Source organism: Staurois parvus, unplaced genomic scaffold (genome assembly GCF_062004578.1).
Source record: "Staurois parvus isolate SC_StPar_1 unplaced genomic scaffold, SC_StPar_1.0 ptg000696l, whole genome shotgun sequence".
Taxonomy (NCBI): Eukaryota; Metazoa; Chordata; class Amphibia; order Anura; family Ranidae; genus Staurois; species Staurois parvus.
In genome coordinates, this window is record NW_028318492.1 from 5,405,365 (window position 1) to 5,426,638 (window position 21,274).

The 21,274-nt window shown below is 40.0% G+C and overlaps 1 protein-coding gene across 1 annotated transcript in view; it reads left to right on the forward strand.

The window, feature by feature from the left end:
- Window positions 1-21,274, forward strand: part of ARHGAP6 (Rho GTPase activating protein 6) — a 358,220-nt gene that overhangs the window by 218,745 nt on the left and 118,201 nt on the right. Inside the window, exon 2 of the mRNA XM_089653001.1 lies at window positions 4,166-4,325. Within this exon, the coding sequence (XP_089509127.1) occupies window positions 4,166-4,325 (160 nt within the window). The remainder of the gene's footprint in view (window positions 1-4,165; window positions 4,326-21,274) is intronic.

Consider the following 21,274-nt stretch of genomic DNA (forward strand, 5'->3'; position numbering starts at 1 on the left):
CTTTGTGTGAAATTATTGGTGATTCTGCCAGTCCCCTGCTTTTCTATTCGAAAATGATCACACTAAACATAGGAGCACATCCATCCTCCACCAGCCCCTCCACAGCTTTTCACTGGGAAGTTCAGTGAACTGATGTTTCTCTGCCTCCTAGTGACACCCCCCTGCAGTCTTTATCCTCACCTCTTCAAGCCTCTACGGGTAGGTTCACACTACCTGCGGAGAAAATTGATCCGTTTTTTTTTCTGTGCATAGTAATTGCAGCTGCTGCCATGGATGACGGTTTGCCTTGTGTTTTTACAATGCAAGGCACTGTTTCCCCTTTCTTCTAAACTTTAAAAGAGAAGTTCAGGATATGAAAAAAAAGCAACCCAGTTATACTCACCAGGGTGGATGCGGCATAGATCAGAAGCTGCATCTGTCCCAACCTCCTCTACACCAAGAACTGGGGAATCAAAGACCACTGATCACTCAGTTATCAGTCTTCACTGAGCAGAGAGCAGTGACTGTCAATCATGAGCTCTCTGCTTTGCCCCTCCAGCGCTCACTGGAGCACCTGGGCTTTTGAGGGGAGGGCTGAGAGGCTGACGATTAGGATCTGGGTGGATCCTGGCTCATTGACATCAGCCAAAAGAAGGCTTTAGCTCACTATTGGCTGAATACTGGTCACAAGAGTGCAAAACAAAGTGCACTCCTGTGATCCCCAGGAGAAGTGTGACCAAAAGAGCTTTGACCTTACTTACATCACAAAATGTCATTCCATTCATTTCTATGCACAGCCGCTCAGCAGCTGTGCATAAAAACAGATGGTTGCACAAAGACATGTTGCATTTTTTTTTGCACCACTCTGCCCCACTGCTGCAAAGAAGCGTGAATGGCACACAGAAATCCATTGTGTTTTCTGTGTGCCCTTGTGGAGATAGAACAGAGGTTATGTGAAAAAAATATTTATAACGTTATGGTATGTATATATATATATATATATATATATATATATATGCAAATTTTTTTAACTGTCATTTCTATTTTAACTGAATGGTTGCTTTACAAGGTGTGGGTTCACATATACTTTAACACTGTGCATTGTTGAATCAGATATATTTCATGGTATCTTACTGTGGATAACATGAGCCTTATGGATTTTTATAATGTCAAATAGCATAAAAACATGAGCACAGTCCAAGAATATTATTCCATTAACTGCAGGAAGCGCACTTCTCACTGTAGACACTTTGTATGTGCATAGGGGCCTCAGTATTGTTGGACTTCTTACTCTGGTGCGTAATCATTTTTCATGTATTGTGGCTGTCCTCTTTGTACTATTTCTGGCAAGGCATCATACTTTGTCTAAACACTTAAACAAATGTCTTGTTTGACTGCTTACATTAACATTTCATATGTATTTTTAAAACAAACTTTGTCTATGCGTATCATGTTAAGACAAATAAATGCATTTTTAGTTCATATTGAAGAATCCAAGTAATACAGCCACAGCTTGAATGCCAGGCAGGTTTTATATCAGTTACTTTATCATTCAGTTTAGCTTGCACTGTGATGGAAAACAAGACACAAATTTGCAATACCAGTTTAAATAATGGTCTAAAAAACAGTATTGTTATATAATTCTACACATATATCTAATGTACATAGCTTTTCATTTTGGTTTTATTGAAAGTTTTCATTAGCTATAGCTGTGAAATTTTAGGTGTGACCATGTCAAGCTAGGCTTGGTTGACAGGGCATGCCTGTAGAAGTTGCACATCACCTGACATGTGACTGGAATTTTTTTTCCACCTTTGTTTGTCCCAGTGTTGTTTATATTGCATTGAAAAAGTGGTTCTAAAGCTTGGAGTTTTTTTTTTTCTTTTTCTTTTTTACCTTAATGCATTCTCATTTTGATTCAGCTATGTGCACGAGAGCAGAGGCTCTTTACACTCTCCTCATTGGCTCAGAGACAGCAGCAGGAGCCATTGGTAATCACAGCCAGTGAGGAGGGAGATGGGGGTGAGCCTGAGTGCGCTCTGTATGTCTTTGGATACACAAAGCTGGCTCAAACAGCTTGCTATGGGGCACATTGGGTGTGGGGGGGAGGAACCAGAAGCACTGGCGGATGACCTGAACCCATTGCACATAGCATGTAAATGTAACATGTTTGTTATTTAAAAAATATCCTCCATTACAATCACTTTAAAGTGCGATCCCTGCTAGAGTAATTTGTGTATAGAATCTCATGATATCTTTTGGGAGGAGCCTTAGTACATGATTTCACCTGCAGATGGGGGTCAGTTGTGGACACTTTCAAGCCCAGAGTAACCAAACAGCCAAGCTGTGCCTGAAGCAACCTAAAACTTTAAAAACAGTACAAACATATACATTAGGACATTAAAGCAGAACTAAACTGTATCTGAACACCATAAACTGAAAATGCTATTTATTCATTTTTAATATTCAAAGAAAACTCACTCACCCATGTCTCTATATTTTATTTTGTTGAGAAATCACTTTGAAAAACATCCCCTAGCATTTCTAGCCATGGTCATCTTGAGTAAGGGCAGATGATTCATGTAGCATTTACTTATTAGAATCCATCTGCCCTTAGCTCAAACATGCAGGCAGGAGGCCATTCCTATCTCAGAAAGCCTCTCCTCTCCTTCTCCACATGAAAGCAAAAATGCCTATGAAGACTCCTGGGATGTATGACATAATTTTGGCATAAGCCAGAAAGCAGAAAGCAACTGAAGAATTGTAAAAAAAAAAAAGTATAAAAGAAAAAATATATATATAATATGCCTTCCTATGTATTTAGTAATGCTAGTGGCATAAGGATTAAAAAAAACCTCTTTTTTTAAAAGAAATATTTCTTCTGTACTAAAATAGTAGAAGTAGTACCAGTAGACTCCAGCACAGATGGCCTACCAACAGAGTTCCAAAAAATTGAGCTTGAGTCATAGACATTGTGAACAAAAGCAAGATGTTGGAGATTACACTTGTTCCCCAGCCCCATGTGACAGTGGGCCAATAACACAGGACCTATTCCTGTCACATGGGAGAGGGAGAGTAAACTGTACAGGTGTACCTATAAGGCCCCTCAAGACTGCTTTTCAGCTCTACGCTTGCAGTAGATGAGTATGTGTGTCACAAAAAAGCTGAAAGAGAGACAACTGCTCACCCTCAGTAAGGCCAAGACCCTGAAGTATCTCAAGCAGATAAAAGCAGCATACATGTGGTTAACATCTTCATAACTTCTTCCCATTGAAGATAATCTGTACATATATGGGAACCTTAACATTTAAAAAAATATACATTTTTATTGCTTTTGAATGAATACAACAATAAACGACTTGAACATAGAAAAGTCATACATCAGGTGTTCGTTAATGACCAGGCAATGCTACATCCTGCCAATGTTCCGTTTCGGCATAGAATATAGTCAGACATCGCATTCACATTGGACAATACAGTATGTGAAGATTGAACAAAAACATCAGAAATAAAGATCTGCACTGATTGTACTATACTCTACAGATAAATCTGTTCTCGTTTCATCATCTGCTAACATGTTATTTTCAGTTTTTGGTATTAACATAATGCAAAGAATACAGGGTGAAGTACATAGGGGATATTACCCTATAGGTAAAGTAAATTGTGATCCCAGTCAGGGGACTAGAGTTTGTCATTTTTTTTTCAGGCAGCTGAAGGCCACCCTTACATTTTTAGGAGACCTAAGATATTTCTTTCTAGTAAATGGAGAAATTTGGATATTTTCACCAAGTATGATGTGTATACAATGTAAATAATAATTCTTGTTTTACAGTATTTTCCTAGTGCATGCTACTTTCTTGACATGCCAATGTTGGTAGTAGCAATAGAACTCAAAGAAGTGGTAGCAAAGGAGAATAATGAGGACAAATCAAAAGTCACATCTCTGGCATTCTTACAATAAGCTTTTGTCTATTTTTTGTTAATTAAAGCTTAAGACAGGATTATAGGGTCACAATTGATTAGAACTATCTGGTTCTCTTTGATAATATGGTTCAGTGCTGTGACTTTAATAGACTTTTGTTGGAATAATGGAAAAAAAGTAATAAATGGTTCTTGAAACAATTTACTTGTTAATGCAATGCATTGAACATAATCTCAGCTGACTATTTTATTTCTTTTTCTTTAGGGTGATTTTACATGGAACAGCATGTCTGGGCGCACTGTCCGTCTGAAATCAGTTCCCATACAGAGTCTTTCTGAACTGGAGCGTGCACGGCTGCAGGAAGTTGCATTTTATCGTCTGCAGCAAGATTTTGACTTAAGTTGTCAGATCACTATTCCCAAAGGTAAGGCCATGCTTTGATGATTTTTCATGGTAGCCGAGTGCATTTTCTTATAGACTGTTTGTGTTCTGTTATCACAAAAATCTTTATTTGCTCAGAATTGCAGTGGTTTGGTTATTCTTCAAACTCTCAGGTGGAACGTTTAAAGAAAAACTAAATCCAAAATAATATGTAGCTAGTTTATGAAATGTGTGTTTTTTGTACTAACATTCTATGTATTACTAGTGTGTATTATAATAAAGCTCAACTATAGACAGGCAAAAAAAGTTAAAGTGATTGTAAAGGTCCGTTTTTATAATGATACATTTTATCATTAAAAAAATTGTTATACTTATCTGCTCTGTGCAGTGGTTTTGCACCCAGCAGCCTAGATCCTGGTCTTATTGGATTTCCTTGTCGGCACTTCTGGCTCCTCCCCCCCTACACACACACAGAGTGCCCCCACAGCAAGTCACTGCCTATGGGGGGAACCCGTTTGTGCTAGCTCCCAAGCCCTGCTCTGTGTGTCCATGAGACACAGAGAGTGGGGCTCAGCCCTGCCCCCTGCTCCCGTGTTACTGGCTAGAATTGGCTCCCAATGCTGAGCCAATGAGAAGTGAGATAGCCGAGAGAAATGTCTCGTGCACATCGCTGTATCGAGATCAGGCTCAGGTATATATTTGGGGAGGGGCTTCGGGGGGAGCTGCATGCAGAATGTTTTTTACCTTGCTGCATAGAATGCAGTAAGGTAAAAAAACTTCTGCCTTTGCAACCACTTTAAGTTAGTTATGCTTCAATTAAATAGTGAGTAACATATGTCTGAAGCTAAAACTTTTTTTCCATTTTGGATAAAATATGGAAGGGTTAAAACTGATGTCAGTGTTTTTGCCACCTGTATCTCATTTTTGAGATTTTCCTTTATGTCCTGTCTTGTTAATGCAATGGGACGTGTTAGGATATCTTTTCAATGTGAGGAAAATCCCTTTTTAGATAGTTGTTGGAATAAGTGTCACCATTGGAAGATTTTCCCTTTATGTTCCGATTGCAACTCGGTTTTTTAGATTTTTTCTCACTTTCAATCTTCATGATATGGGCAATCAGGACAATTAGAAAGAATAAACCTTGCTAACAAAGACACAGGTAACAATATAAACCTGACTATGATTCTAACCTCTCACCAAACTGTAAATAAAAATATTTTCCTTTACCTATACTTCATCTGTATCCCTACATAGATCTTTAATAAGAACCTGACTATTTCTTGGAATCAGCCTCTTGTAATCCCCTGAAAACAGCACTTAGATGAGGAGGGAAAATATAGCACTCTTGAGACCTTCAGTGCTATACTGGATTTCAAGGTGCTGTCAGTTAGTGCACATGCCTAAAGGAGGGGAGAGCACAGGAATGACCTCATTAGTATTCTGCCACTATTTTACTAGGCTGTGTTGGATCCTGGACCAGCCAGTAGTGCATAACTGCTTTGTAGTTTGCAGTGGTCCAGGACCCAATATGGATTTTACACTATTAAAGTATATGTAAACCCTCACCTTGTAAAACAAACCATACAGTACATACTCCCCAAGGGAGTCAAAGCAGAGACATCTCCATAGTGTAGTAAGTTTAGTAGTAACTTTATTAAGGTAAAACGCCGTGACGTCACGCCAGCAACGCCGTGACGTCATGCCGCCGGAGCATCGTGGAGCTCCGGCGGCCATCTTTAACACTGGACGGTTAGTCCACATTATCGCTTGTATATTTACTCTACACATCCTCGTTTTACCTTAATAAAGTTACTACTAAACTTACTACACTATGGAGATGTCTCTGCTTTGACTCCCTTGGGGAGTATCAATCCACAGTCATTCACCTGACCACTGGAGAAGGAGTTCCCTCTACCACTGCAGAGCAGTCCATAGGCTATCACCTGGAGGGTACACTGGACCACCTTGATAAACATCCAGGACCACTGAAGGGAGGATATTAGAGTCCAGACATCATCCTTGACTAGTAGATGACCACAGGAGAAACATATTCACAAACGCTCATTAAATTGTGCGTTCTGGTAAGTGTGCATTCTTTCTGCACCTTATCCCACAGCACCTTACTACCAGAAAGATACGAGTATATGAAGGCACCTGATGTCACTCAAAATCATCACATGAACTGTTTATATTTATATTTATATTTATATTTTAGTGTTTGTTTCCAGCGCTGCACTTTTTGATTTATATGGTTTTGGAGGTTCTTATGGTTACCTGGTGTACAGCTGCTATATTGTCTTTTCAGGTGCGCTCGCACATATTTCTTATACAGTATTTCTTAGCTGCTGACTTTTATTTTTTGGGGGGAGACTAGAGCATCTCTTTAAGATCTCTATTTGGCTAACCAGAATGGAAAAATGCAGGTCTACATGCAAAAAATACTGCGTACGTTACACTATATTTTTCCCTAACACCTCTTAATGCAAAGAATTAATGTGCCCAGGCCCTACTGAATATAGTAGACTTTCTCATACCCATCGCAATTTGTCTGTTCGGGCATAAAAAAGCAAAATTCCAACAAATGCTCCTAGTATGAGTAAGCCCTAAGGGATTTCTTGTACTTCCTAATAAAATCATTTTAGCATTACTATGTTTAAGGAATTGGTGTGTCCAATAACATGCTTTCAGAAAGACATTGAACATGAAATAGGAGCTGTTTATATACCCTGAAATGAAAAAAAAAAAAGTGAAGTTCTAAAGTAACAGACATGGGGTCAAATGAAGTGCTCCCTGGCTTCCCAAGATATGCTGTTATCCCTAGAGCTTTGGAGAAAAACACTGAGACTTGTGAGTAAGAGAGAGAAATATTATGTGGGTTGAACTGTCTCTAATGATAACCCTTAAATCGTAATTTGTGTTAATACACACTTTGTCAGATCTCTCTCTCTCTCTCTCTCTCTCTCTCTCTCTCTCTCTCTCTCTCTCTCTCTCTCTCTTTCTCTCTCTCCTTTTATTACATAAAGCCACCAGCAGATGTTAATTGCTAGCTTTTAATATACATTTGACAATTAAGAAAAACACTAACATCAATTTGATTTTTGGCCATTCCTTTGGCTTTTTTTAAACTTGTTCCATAAATCTTAAACACCTCCATTACAATAAGTTAGACTAAGCACCTTCCTCTCTCAGTAATAAAAGCAAGGGTGCACTCAAATATTCCAGTGCCCAATGTCTTGGCATTAATACACTTCTTTAGGATGCCAGTTCAACAAAACACATAGAGGCAGAGTGACACATCTGCCACATGCAGGTCTATTGATTCGGCGTCACTTCTGATTCTGGCTATTGGAACGCACGCCAGCTCTTGAGAGTGGAGCGGCGGTGGAAGATCATAGCTAAGTGTATTAGTGCCGAGACATTGGGCATCAGAATGTGTGAGTGCACCCTTGTTTTTAATATTGCCTGATCTTAATAATCACTACACTATGAGAATGTATTTCCCTTGGCTTATGATGATTTATTGCAGAGGGATACTGCCATATTGGGATGGTACCTGGAGAATATAGAGAAGAAATCCACTGAGCTATAAAACCCTGGGGTAACAAATGCATTTGACCTTATTTTAATTATGGGGTCATGGACCATTGGTGAGTGCATTAAAGTGGCACACAGTGGTGGAGCACAAACAGGAATTTGCATGAAGAATATTGCCAAGCACTTTTTGTTTGCACACTGCATGGCGTGGGACTTTTATATAATTGATTTATTGAGTATATGATTTTGGTTTATTTTGGATATTGATATTTAATCACTTTTGGTTTATGTAAGTGCTGGACTTTTTGTTTATTTTTATTTAAACACCTCCATGCTGCATTATGTGTAACTGTAACAGTGGAATGTAGGCCAGTGAGTAGTAGCTGAGTATCCTGTTTGTAAGTGATGTATATACTGTAATGATTTTCCTACACTAGGAGCACCAAACAGCTTTAAAAATGTTAAGTCCATAGTGAGTTCATCTAAAGAAATAACTTTTTTGTGTGTCTTTGATAGAGAAGGGGTTGGGAAGGCTTAGAATGACTGTCAGATTTTAATGCCCCCATTAGGGAGATTAAACCTTTCTATCTGTCCTGTTGACTGGTGTCATCACAATAGAAGGTGAGGGAAAAATCCACACTTTTGAATAGCCACCAGAACAGAAATAGAGAGGAAATGTTTCAGTGAGGGCACTAGTGCTATGACAGATGTTCAAGAGGTGATTACCTCTTCCGGTTGTGTTTGGAGGACAGGCAATGAAGACAAATCTGTGCAGTGGAATGCAGATGACAAGTTGATGGGTTTTTAATATTCCCTATCTTTTACAAAATGAAAAAGAAACATGGGGTTGCCTATTTACAACCCCAACTCCAAAAAGGTTGGGATGCTGTGTTAAATCTACATACAAAAAGAACGCCTTGATTTGAAAATCTCATAAACCTATATTTTATTCACAGTGGAAAATAGAAAATATATAAAATTTTTAAACTGAGAAAATGCATTATTTAAAAAAAAAAAGTAAGTTCACAGACAGTGAGTTTTGGAAGTATTTCTGAGCGCATGCAGTGGTGTCGATCACAGACTCATGCCAGTTGAGGGCCCAAATATCCAATATTCTAATATCCAATATTGCATTCGGCCTTGTCCCTTTTGCATAGATTTCTCCAGATTCTTGGAAACTGTGGATGATATTATGTACTGTAGATGATGATATATTTACAGTCTTTGCAGTTTTTACGTTGAGGAACATTATCCTGAAATTGTTGAAACATTTTTAGATACAGCTTTTCACAGATAGCTGAGATGCTCTTTTTTATACCTAGTCGTGTTACTGACCTGTTGCCAATTAATCTAATTAGTTGGAAAATGTTCTTCCAGCTCTTGCTTGTTAGTACCACTTACCGTATTTTTCGCTCCATAAGACGCACTTTTTCCCCCCCAAAAAAGGGGGTAAAATGTCAGTGCGTCTTATGGAGCGAATATGGAGCGGCTGGTCCGGTATTTCCACCGCCACCGTGTCAGAATACCGGGCCAGCCACTCAGCTCTGCAGCAGGACCTTACCTGTTCCTCGGTCCAGCGTTGCAGTCTTCCCGCACCAGCTTCTTTAGTGTGGGCTCTCGGATTGACAGCCGGGTGCCCAGTGCGCATGCACGAGAAGCGCTGCACTTTGTGAATGGCACGGCGTCTTCTGGGACACATGACAGGTCTAAAGGGAGGACAACTCCGCAGAAGTGGGAGCAGGTACCTGTCAAATTCAGGTACCCGCTCCCCCTCCCTCCCGAAAGGTCAGCAGTCTCTTAGTTATCTCCTGTACTGTCCGCAGCCTCTGGTCATCTCCTGTACTGTCCGCAGTCTCTGGTCATCTCCTGTACTGTCCGCAGTCTCTGGTCATCTCCTATACTATGTCCGTAGTCTCTTAGTCATCTCCTGTACTGTCCATAGTCTCTGGTCATCTCCTGTACTATGTCCGAAGTCTCTTAGTCATCTCCTGTACTGTCCGTAGTCTCTGGTCATCTCCTGTACTGTCCGTAGTCTCTGGTCATCTCCTGTACTGTCCGCAGTCTCTGGTCATCTCCTGTGCTATGTCCGCAGTCTCTGGTCATCCCCTGTACTGTCTGCAGTCTCTTAGTCATCTCCTGTACTGTCTGCAGTCTCTGGTCATCTCCTGTACTATGTCCGCAGTCTCTGGTCATCCCCTGTACTATGTCCGCAGTCTCTGGTCATCCCCGGTACTGTGTCCGCAGTCTCTTGGTCATCCCCTGTACTGTCCGCAGTCTCTGGTCATCTCCTGTACTGTCCGCAGTCTCTGGTCATCTCCTGTACTGTGTCCGCATTCTCTCGTCATCCCCTGTACTATGTCCTCAGTCTCTGGTCATCCCCTGTACTGTGTCCGCAATCTCTTGGTCATCCCCTGTACTGTCCGCAGTCTCTGGTCATCTCCTGTACTGTCCGCAGTCTCTGGTCATCTCCTGTGCTATGTCCGCAGTCTCTGGTCATCCCCTGTACTGTCTGCAGTCTCTTAGTCATCTCCTGTACTGTCTGCAGTCTCTGGTCATCTCCTGTACTATGTCCGCAGTCTCTGGTCATCCCCGGTACTGTGTCCGCAGTCTCTTGGTCATCCCCTGTACTGTCCGCAGTCTCTGGTCATCTCCTGTACTGTCCGCAGTCTCTGGTCATCTCCTGTACTGTGTCCGCATTCTCTCGTCATCCCCTGTACTATGTCCTCAGTCTCTGGTCATCCCCTGTACTGTGTCCGCAATCTCTTGGTCATCCCCTGTACTGTCCGCAGTCTCTGGTCATCTCCTGTACTGCCCGCAGTCTCTTAGTCATCTCCTGTACTATCCGCAGTCTCTGGTCATCCCCTGTACTGTCCGCAGTCTCTGGTCATCCCCTGTACTGTCCGCAGTCTCTGGTCATCCCCTGTACTGTCCGCAGTCTCTGATCATCCCCTGTACTATGTCCGCAGTCTCTGGTCATCTCCTGTACTGTCCGCAGTCTCTGGTCATCTCCTGTACTGTCCACAGTCTCTGGTCATCCCCTGTACTATGTCCGCAGTCTCTGGTCATCCCCTGTACTGTGTCCGCAATCTTTTGGTCATCCCCTGTATTGTTCGCAGTCTCTGGTCATCCCCTGTACTGTCCGCAGTCTCTGGTCATCGCCTGTACTGTCCGCAGTTTCTGGTCATCTCCGGTACTATCCGCAGTCTCTGGTCATCTCCTGTACTGTCCGCAGTCTCTGGTCATCCCTTGTACTGTCCGCAGTCTCTGGTCATCCCCTGCACTGTCCGCAGTCTCTGGTCATCCCCTGTACTCTCCACAGTCTTTTGGTCATCCCCTATACTGTCCGCAGTCTCTGGTCATCTCCTGTACTATGTCCACAGTCTCCGGTCACCTCCTGTACTGTGTCCGCAGTCTCTGGTCAAACTCCTGTACTGTGTCTGTAGTCTCTGGTCATCTCTTGTACTATGTCTGCAGTCTCTGGTCATCTCCTGTACTATGTCTGCAGTCCATTGGTTCAGAATATTTTTTTTCTTGTTTTCTGCCTCTAAAACCTAGGTGCGTCTTATGGTCAGGTGCGTCTTATGGAGCGAAAAATACGGTACTTTGTCGGCTTTTTGTCGTCCAGGCCTAACATTTTTGAGGTGTGTTGCTGCCATTGATTTCAAAATGACCACATGCCAGCTTAAGGCTATGGACTAGGTTCAAATAGCATGTGACACATAAATCGGGGAATGATTCTCCTAAGAATGAAAATGCAAGCTTTTTATCTTTCTCTATAACAGTTTGTAATGAAAGTAATGTACCAGCCACTCCATGCAGCTGTAGTTGTTTTTCTCATTTTTTTATACAAAAAAGGAAAAGGCGATACCAACAGCAGAATAGGAATCTGCTTATCAGGTGACCAGGCATGGTGATGCTTGCATACACAAGACTTTTGGAGATGGTGCCACCAGACAAGGAAATACTTGTGTAGGGAAGTAGGCATGGCAGAGTTTACCTGTATGTGCCTACATGATTAGGATATATATTTCTTTTTGTCTTGGGGCAGAAAGTAAATATGGCAATTACATTTATACCATTCAGCACCTAATTAAACAAAAATTATGGAAATTCATAGGCTCCAAACTGATCTTAATGGTTGTCTTTAGTAGGTGCTTTGTCAGAAGTTGTCTGTAGGGTGCAGACAGTTTCTTGTCTTGGAGATTGGAAAAGCTTAGAGTGGCCTATGTGTGCATTTCTTCCTTGTAAGCAATTAGTACTTGCACATTTGTAATCTGAATTTAATCTAAAAGATGCATGGGATATGAGCATTTTATTGCATGTTTTAGAAATGGGTCAGCCCCTATGAGGGCTAGCCCATAATGCCTGTCTTTGTACAGTATCTATAGTCAACCTTGCAATTTGCGACAACATATTAATTAGCTGTACTTACACAGACAACTAGTTCTACCAAAAAAGACTGTGTCCTTTGCCATTGGTAAAGTATGCATAAAATATTTTTAGTATGGTAGGCAAAAAGAATTCTGTAGGCTACTTTTGTGTTTTGAGAGATTAGATAGTCTGGTTAGTACTGGTAGAAGGTAAAGACATGCTGTTCTTGGACAAGTGAGCATTATGTTTCCATAAACAGTCCTGTACTTAATAGGCTGCAAACTTCGTTTTTCTGTGTTATTTTTATGTGCTCTGTACTCATCATATACAAGCTGTTTGGCAGCATATACTGAAAGTGTGTATGAACCACCATTATTGTAACATTTCCCAGCTAAATATTTTTAAAGCTTTCTAAACTTTGCTTTGTTAATTACAAACGTAAGTTTTTCTAGTCTTATCATCCCCAAATGACCCTACAGCGTCTGCCTGGGATGTTTTTTGTGTATATTTTCCTTGTTCCTTGTAGCGATTTTTGATGAAGGACTCCGTTTAAATGATCTTTGCATTCATTAATGTGCTGACATAGTTAAAAGTTCTCAGATGGTTTTGTCCCATATAACTGCAGCTTAGAGGTTTATGCACTAAAGCAATAAACAATGTGCAGAGAGCAGTAACAAATTACAACTGCCGAAGGCAAGTAGGAATGTACCTTACTGAATAAACCCAAAAATTCCTAAAGCAGACCTAGTCCATTGCTGTCTTAACTGGACAAATATTACAATGGACCCTGTGGTCTAGCCCATTTACTGTATGTAAGGATATCTTCAAAACATTACTGCCAAGAAGCTATCTTCTCTTCTATGGCAATTTATAATCATAAAAGGAAATATGCACCACTGAACTAACTGAATGAGGTGTTAAATGACATTTCAACTATGACACCTTAACTTCAGAAATCCTCAAAACCCTGGTCTCCAAGTATAACTACACTGTGTGTACCACTACGCCGTGGTAGTTCAATGAAAACTGCAAGTCGACAGCCACTAAGACTGACGGGACTTGCAGTTCATTCATTCACAGAAGTCCGTGAATGAATCATGCGGCCATGTGGGCGGAGCCCCACACAGCCACCGTGTTAACAAATGTGACAGATAGCATGGGGAGATAACCAGTTATCTATTCATTGTTTACTGCAAGATACACCAAGCTACAAGCATTAAAGTAGAAGGAAAGGCTATGCAATCACTTAATGTTGCCTTCCCTTCTGCATATAGTTAGTTATAAACATTAACCGCTTGCCAACCGCCTTATAGCAGAAATACTGCTACAGGGAGGCAGCAGTGTGCAAAATCACGTACATATACGTGATTTTGCATTACCGAGCCACGCACGTGCCCTACCCGCACTGTTATTCACGGCTGCTGCTGTCAATCACCAGTCCCTGACCGCTAATTACTCGCCGGCATCCGGTACTTTCCAAGGATCTCCGCTGAGGAGGAGGACTGTTTTGTTTACTAAAAGTCCTCCCCCCTGTCAGCTCGGGTACATTGCTGTGAATGGATGTGTAAGCACAGCCATCCACAGCAGTGTGCTTACAGTGAATCACACACACACTGCCCCATAGTAAAACTCTCCCAGCACACAGTTAACCCTTTGATCGCCCCTCATGTTAACCTCTTCCTGCCCAGTGCCATTAGTACAGTGTCAGTGCGTTTTTTTTAGCACTGATCACTGTATTGGTGTCACTGGGGATTTCAGTGACACCAAGTCAGTTCCCCCCAGTGTCAGAATGTCCGCCACAGTCCCGTTATAAGTCGCTCATCGCCGCCATTACTAGTAAAAGTGAAAAAAAAAATCCCAGTATATATACCGCCATTTGTAAATACTATAACTTTCACACAAACCAATTAATTTACACATATTGAGATTTTTTTTTAGCAAAGACTTAACAGAATACATTTTGGTGTAAATTATGATGAAATTTGATTTTTTACATTTTTTTACTGGACATGTTTAATAGCAAAAATTTAAAAATATTGTTTTCTTCTCAAAATCGTCGGTCTTTTTTTTATAGTGCAAAAAATAAAAAACACACAGGCGATCAAATACCACCCAAATAAAGCTCAATTTGTGGCAAAAAAAGGGCGTACATTTCATTTGGGTGCAGCGTTGCATGACCGCGCAATTGTCAGTTAAAGTATCGCAGTGCCGTAATGCAAAAAATGGCCTGGTCAGGAAGGGGGGTAAATCCTCAGGAGGGCAAGTGATTAATGTAAATATTCGTAAATGACTACAAATAAAATGTAAAAACTACGGTCAGATTGCCTCCCTGTGCAACACCACTGAATCCTTCGAGTAGTGACATCTACCGACTGCTGTCCATAGCTTTAAGGTGTTGTCAGCCCTGAAAGAGTTATTGTCCCCCTTCTGCACAGACAACCAAGCTTGCCAGAGCTTTATGGTCACAGACCGCTTAGAAAAAAATTAAAACATTTATTTATATTGACATTTATGGCAAACTATATGCAGCAAATATAAGGACAGTGGGGAGGCATAATTTAAAGGGGGGTTATTTCAAAGCCTTTCCTTCTTCTTTAGTTGGGAAGAAAATGCATGGTATGTTAAATACAGAGTGGAAAGTAGTACTGCTCATAAGCAGACTGCTATCTAATGAAAACTATCTCTATTGTACCTGATACAACTCCTTTAAACTGGCTTTAATATTCAGATCTGGGTTTCTCCACCGTATTAAAATAAACTTGGCATTTCTGTGTTTATACTTCCACAGAGTACATTCTCCTAATTGATGCCATGAGCTTTTAACATTTTACAGTGTAAATAACTGCTTATATAGACATCTACACAATAGATTTTATGTAGCTTTTTCAAACACTGTGGCATCGGATTTTTTAAACATACTTCATACTGAATGATTTACTGATTTAGATGGTGGTTTGCTGATTGTGGTACTTGGCTCAGCTCTGGTTTACAAGTTCTGGTTTTAACATGTATGACAGGCATCAACAGTCAGTTTCGCTATTATTAATATCCCTGCAGACTTAGGAAAAAACAAAGACAGAACCAGCCCAAGTTTTGCAGCTAGTTGTATGGCCATATTTACCTCAACGATAGTGGAAAATACTGGAACAGATCAGCACACTGGGAAGAGGGATATTAGTACCAGAACCATACACAATAGATGGGCCGAACACTTCTGCTTTCCAAATCTAAGGGTTTTTACTCACATTAGGCGCACGGCTATGCACATGGACTCCAAGAGGTATAAAGGCACAAACAGCTAATCTGTCTTTCATTGACGTAGTTTTCCTCATCATGATTACTGTTGTATTTCCAGTTTATCGCTGTAGACCAATTTCTGCTATCAACACAGAATATTTAAGTACTGCCCATGATACTTTTTTTTATTTGCACTAACATACAAGTTTTCAGGAAGATGTAATAGTGGTTTATGAGCAGATGGGCTTCAAGGATTCTGCATAAGGAAGTGGACATCCAACTTGACATATACAAGACCTAGTCTTTTATGTTTGCTGGCTACTCTGTTGGCCGATGCCATCTGGTGAGTACATAATTTGTCTGAACACGGTGGTGGAACACTGTTGAATCTTGAAGACGATTTGATAACCTTATTTTTATGGTCACAAAAATATGGCTTTTGTGCATTCTCTATTAATCATTTGGACATTTCCATATATACAATCCCATCTTTGTTTATATATAGGTGTTGTTGTATATATCTTTTCACTGTATCCAGGTGGAAATTTCACATTTATGACTAGCGCTTACTTTCACAGATTTTTCACAGATTGAAAGTGTCGTTTTGCACTTAAAGGGGCAGCTGCCTTGATTAGTTGGTGATTTTCTTTTACACATAATTATGGGATTGCACTTTTTTATTTCTAAATACAATTTTTCAGGACAAGCTTTCAGGAATGTCCCCATGAAGTAGGACAATCTCTGAGGGAAATTGTCGGAGATTGTCTTACTTCAACATTCTGCTAAAACTTTGTGTATTAGTACCGCTTGGACCTTGAAGAAGGGGACATACCCTGAAAGCTTGTCCAGAAAAATTGTATGTTAGTGCAAATAAAAAGTATCACGGAGCAGCGATAAACTGGAAATGCAACGGTAACTGTGATGAGGAAAACTACCTCAACATAAATGAAAGACAGATTAGCTGTTTGTGTCTTTTCCATGTGCATAGCAGTACACCTAATGTGAGTAAAAGTCCTTAGGTTTGGAAGGCAGAAGTGTTCGGCTCTTTGTTTTGTATGGTTCTAGTACTAACAGCCCTCTTCCCAGTGTGCTGAGCAAAATAGAAGATATTATATAAGCAGTTATTGTAGCTTTCATAGTTATCACTTGTAAAAAAAAGATTAGGAAAAACAAAGGGAGTTTGTAGGATTCAGGAAGTATATGATCATAAGCAGAAGAAAGCTAAGCAAACTTAATGTAGTTTTTTCGTCATTTTTTTTTTACTATAATATTCTATTTTCCTGATCAAAGTAACTGAACAACACAATAGGGATTGAGTAGGAGAATAGCAGTGGACATCTAAACCAACAGCTCAGCTCTTGTCCTCTTGGGTATATTTTTGATTCACAGACCAAAGCTGACCATACAGTAGTAGAATTTAATTCGAGAGTTTTCATTTTAAGAACATTCATTTGATTTTCTAATCGTTATTGGGGTCAAATTGGCACTTGTTTTCAACCACAGTGATAAGAAAATTCAATGAAGCAGGACAGAAACTTTTTCTGTACCAAAAAAATTCCTAACAGTGTATGTAGTTTTCATTTAGAAAAGTTAATTTGTTTCAAAATTGAATGTTAAAAGAAATTTTGAGGTAATTTCAAACAACATTCAAGCTATAAAATGTACTGAGAATGTTTTACACACACATTCATTCTACTAATGTATGGACAGCTTAAAGGGTGAGGTAGCTAATAAATGAGGATGATCATCACCCTTTTAGGCTGACTACAATTACAATCTGAAACCTCTCCAATAATATTTTAAACAACTGATCTCTGGAGTAAGAATGGTAGAGGAAGAAACCATCAAACTGTTGCTTCTCTCAGGAATGTCGTTGCACTTTAGTTTCCAGGCCTACAAATCTACTATGGTCATCACAAGGGTGTAATTGGTTACATAGTTATATAGTTAGTCTGGCTGAAAAAAGACAAAAGTCCATCCAGTTCAACCATAAAAAAAAAAAAAGTTATAATCGTACACCCAGAGTTGATCCAGAGGAAAGCAAAAAAACCAGCAAAGCATGATCCAATTTGCTCCTGCAGGGTAAAAAAAATCCTTCCTGATCCCCCGAGAGGCAATCGGATATTCCGATTTACCTATACATTTACCTATAAATGTTAGTATCCAGTTATATTCTGTGTATCTAAGAAAGAATCCAGGCCTCTTTTAAAGCAATCCACTGAGCTGGCCAGAACCAACTCTTGAGGAAGCCTATTCCACATTTTCACAGCTCTTACTGTGAAGAAACCTTTCCGTGTTTGCAGATTACATTTATTTTCCTCCAAACGTAATTGGTTTTAATTATATACACAGTGCAGAAAGATGAATAAGAGCATTCCCCTCAAAATTCCAAATGAAGAAGTACTATGCAAGTAAGAAAGGAAGATAGGAAGATCTCCTCTCTGACATCCCTAGGAGGTAGATGATTTCTGCAGGTGTCCGATCGCACTGGACTCTACTACGTTTTAAATATTACTTTTAGGGTGTACTGACCTTTCTATTTGAAATTTGGTCCAAAACGTTGCCTGATTTTAGCCAAGTATGACAGTTTAGGGTTTAACCTGCTCGACTTCTTAGGTTTGTCAGCATCTTTCTTTGTAAAGTTTTAAAACTGGTAGATTTTGACAAAACCCAATGAGTGAAGTATGTAGACTTAATCAAATCTGCCAAAGCTGTGTAGCTTTCCAGGAAAAAGTCCTTTAAATTTGGCAGGTGTTTAAAACTTGCTGAGTTGTCCCACATTTCACAGAAAATGTTAACTTTGGCAGAAATGTCAAATTTCCACTGAGTTTATGGCTGATTTAAAGAGCATCTACAGATGAGGTATTAGGAACACCTGTCAGTTTAAATCTTACATCATGAATCTAATTGTACTGATGTACACTATAGATGTCTTGACCTGTAAATTGTCTTTGTATATAGTGTAGTGTGATTTTGCAATTTGTTTAAATGATACAAATTTGTGATGCTCTATCCATCACATACAGGTGAAACTCAAAAAATTAGAATATCATGCAAAAGTTCATTTATTTTAGTAATGCAACTTAAAAGGTGAAACTAGTATATGTGATAGACTCATTACTAGGGCAGCACAGTGGCTAAATGATTAGCACTTCCGCCTGACAGCACTAGGGTCGTTGGTTCGAATCCCAGCCACGGCGCCACCTGCCTGGAGTTTGCATGTTCTCCCTGTGCCTGCGTGGGTTTCCTCCCACACTCCAAAGACATGCTGGTAGGTTAATTGGATCCTGTCTAAATTGTCCCTAGTATGTATATGTATGAGTGTGAGTTAGGGACCTTAGATTGTACACCCCTTGAGGGTTAGGGACTGATGTGAATGCACAATATATATCTGTAAAGTGCTGCGTAAATTGACAGCACTATATAAGTACCTGAAATAAATAAATAATTACATGCACAGCAAGATAGTTCTGCACAACTGTTAGGTCAGCAGTCTTTCCTATGATTGTGATTCCTACTGAACCAGACTGAGAGACCATTTAAAGGCTCAGGAACCCTTTGCAGGTGTTATGGCTTAATTAGCTGATTAGAGTGGGACACTTTGAGCCTAGAATATTGCACCTTTTCACAATATTCTAATTTTCTGAGATTGCGGATTTGGTGTTTTCATGAGCTGTAATCCATAATCATCACAATTATGACAAATCACGGCTTGAACTATCTTGCTTTGCATGTAATGAGTCTATCTCATATATTAGTTTCACCTTTTAAGTTGCATTACTGAAATAAATGAGCTTTTGCACAATATTCTAATTTTTTGAGTTTCACCTGTATAAATATGAATTTAAAGTGTTACTAAACCCACAAGAGTAAAATCAGCCTGTGCATGTAGTAAAGCATACTTGTTATACTCACTGTGAAACCTAAGGGGTTGATCCTCCGCATTGTGTAAAAAGGCTGTTTTATCCTGTCTTCTCTGAACCTTCCCTTTTTCCACAGTCCCCAATCCATTTGCTGATAGTACAGAGTCCTAGGAGGCACTCTGCACATGCTCAGTTTTGTGTATATTGCTAGAGAGTTTTTTGTGGGGAGGTACTTGTGATCAGCATAGGGACAATCAGCACTGTCCAGACAAGGGGTCAGGGGTCATGCAGCCTCATAGGACAGTCAGAGGAGAATGAAAACTCCTCCTACAAGATTAACCAGTGCTCAGCAAGACACTGTTGGAAGTCACAAGACTGCTATATACTGCTGAAAAGGTATTTATTTAGCAGTTTATATTTATTAAAATATATGCAATAATTGTGTACTGTGTGAGACCAGATATAGTGAATCATGGGTCTAGTAACACTTTAAGCTCAAATTCACAAATGGTAGGAGGGTTTCCTTTTAAAAGGTGCTGTTTCCTATATAAGGCTCTATTCACACTATTGTGGGCCATGTGGCCCACATTTGCTTGGGCATGGCAGCCCATTCACTTGAATGGGCTGCTGTGCCCGTATTTCTGCACCTTTTTAAAAATGTGGTCAAAAGGAAACCACATGGTCTTTTTAACCATGTGATCTCCCTTCGGTTCCTGCACCCACAATAATGCTGCGAGCTGAGATGCATGTGGGTACCATTGAGAATGAATTGCAGCCCCGCCCCATTCATTGTTTTCATTTAAGTGGGTGCATTTAATGTTAACTGGAGTGGAAAAGTTAGGCATAAATCCCATTTGGTCTGGGTGTATAATTTTAGAAATGACTTTCTACAGTCTGTTTACAAGTACATTTGTGAGGCTTTGCACGACAGTTGAGAGCAAAGATTGGGCCTATAGGATTCAGGAAGTAAGTGGTCCTTTTCCTGCTTAGGTGTGACCACAATTGCGACCTTGTATATGGATGGCGGGATCATACCTTTAGAAAAGGCCTCTTTGAATGAGAGCAGTAGGGGAGGGAGTAATACTGCTCCACTTTTCATACACCTCGGCAGGGACACCATTGGTGCTAGGAGCTTTATAGTTGGTAAAGCTAGATACTGCCTCCTCCAACGTCTCTGAAGCTCTAATTGTCTGGGCAATATATTGAAATGTACATGAGCATTCTGCATGGTAGGTTACATGCATCATATATATCGCATATATCAAGAAATACATTTATAAACAGTGAACGTCTTTCTATTTGCTCTAAAGGTGAATTCTGTCAGTTTTCTGGGTACAAAATGTGTATTTTTCTTATTATTTGGTGGATGTACCACACTAGGTGCTAGAATAGTTTTCAAAGTTGGAACCTTCTTAAATATGACCTGAAATCTCTTTGGGAAGAGGGTCCAAAACCTAATCTTTTGAGACGTTTGTCCAATGCCAATCATCTGACACTGTCGCTTTGCCCATTCATGTGCCATTAAAGCCCAACGCCAGCCAATACATTTTTGGTTTTGAATTTGAATGAGTGATGGAGGGTAATAACCTTTCTCAGGCTTTTAAAAAAGTGTTTTTGTTGCTGCTACTATACCATACAAGGTAATTTCTCATCATTTTCTATCCATCTAACCCTTTGTCAGCAGTACAAGAAGTGAAATGAAAACTTCTCAAAGTGCACACAGACAGAAACTTTTCCAGCTTCCCCCTATTGTAGCAAAATGTAACTACATTTAGTGGTAGAGTAAAGTAGGAGCACTTTTGCCAGACCTGAAAGTGCTGAATCTTGCTATCACAGCTTTAGCATATTGAGAAATTGCTCCCAACCTTTCTTTTTTTTGTTTCTATAAGAGAATAAATAACAAACTGCACATGTGTTGGTTCTCAACATCACCCTAAAGATGGTAAAAGAGAACAAAACTGTGTTGACATTTCTGGGATGCTAGACA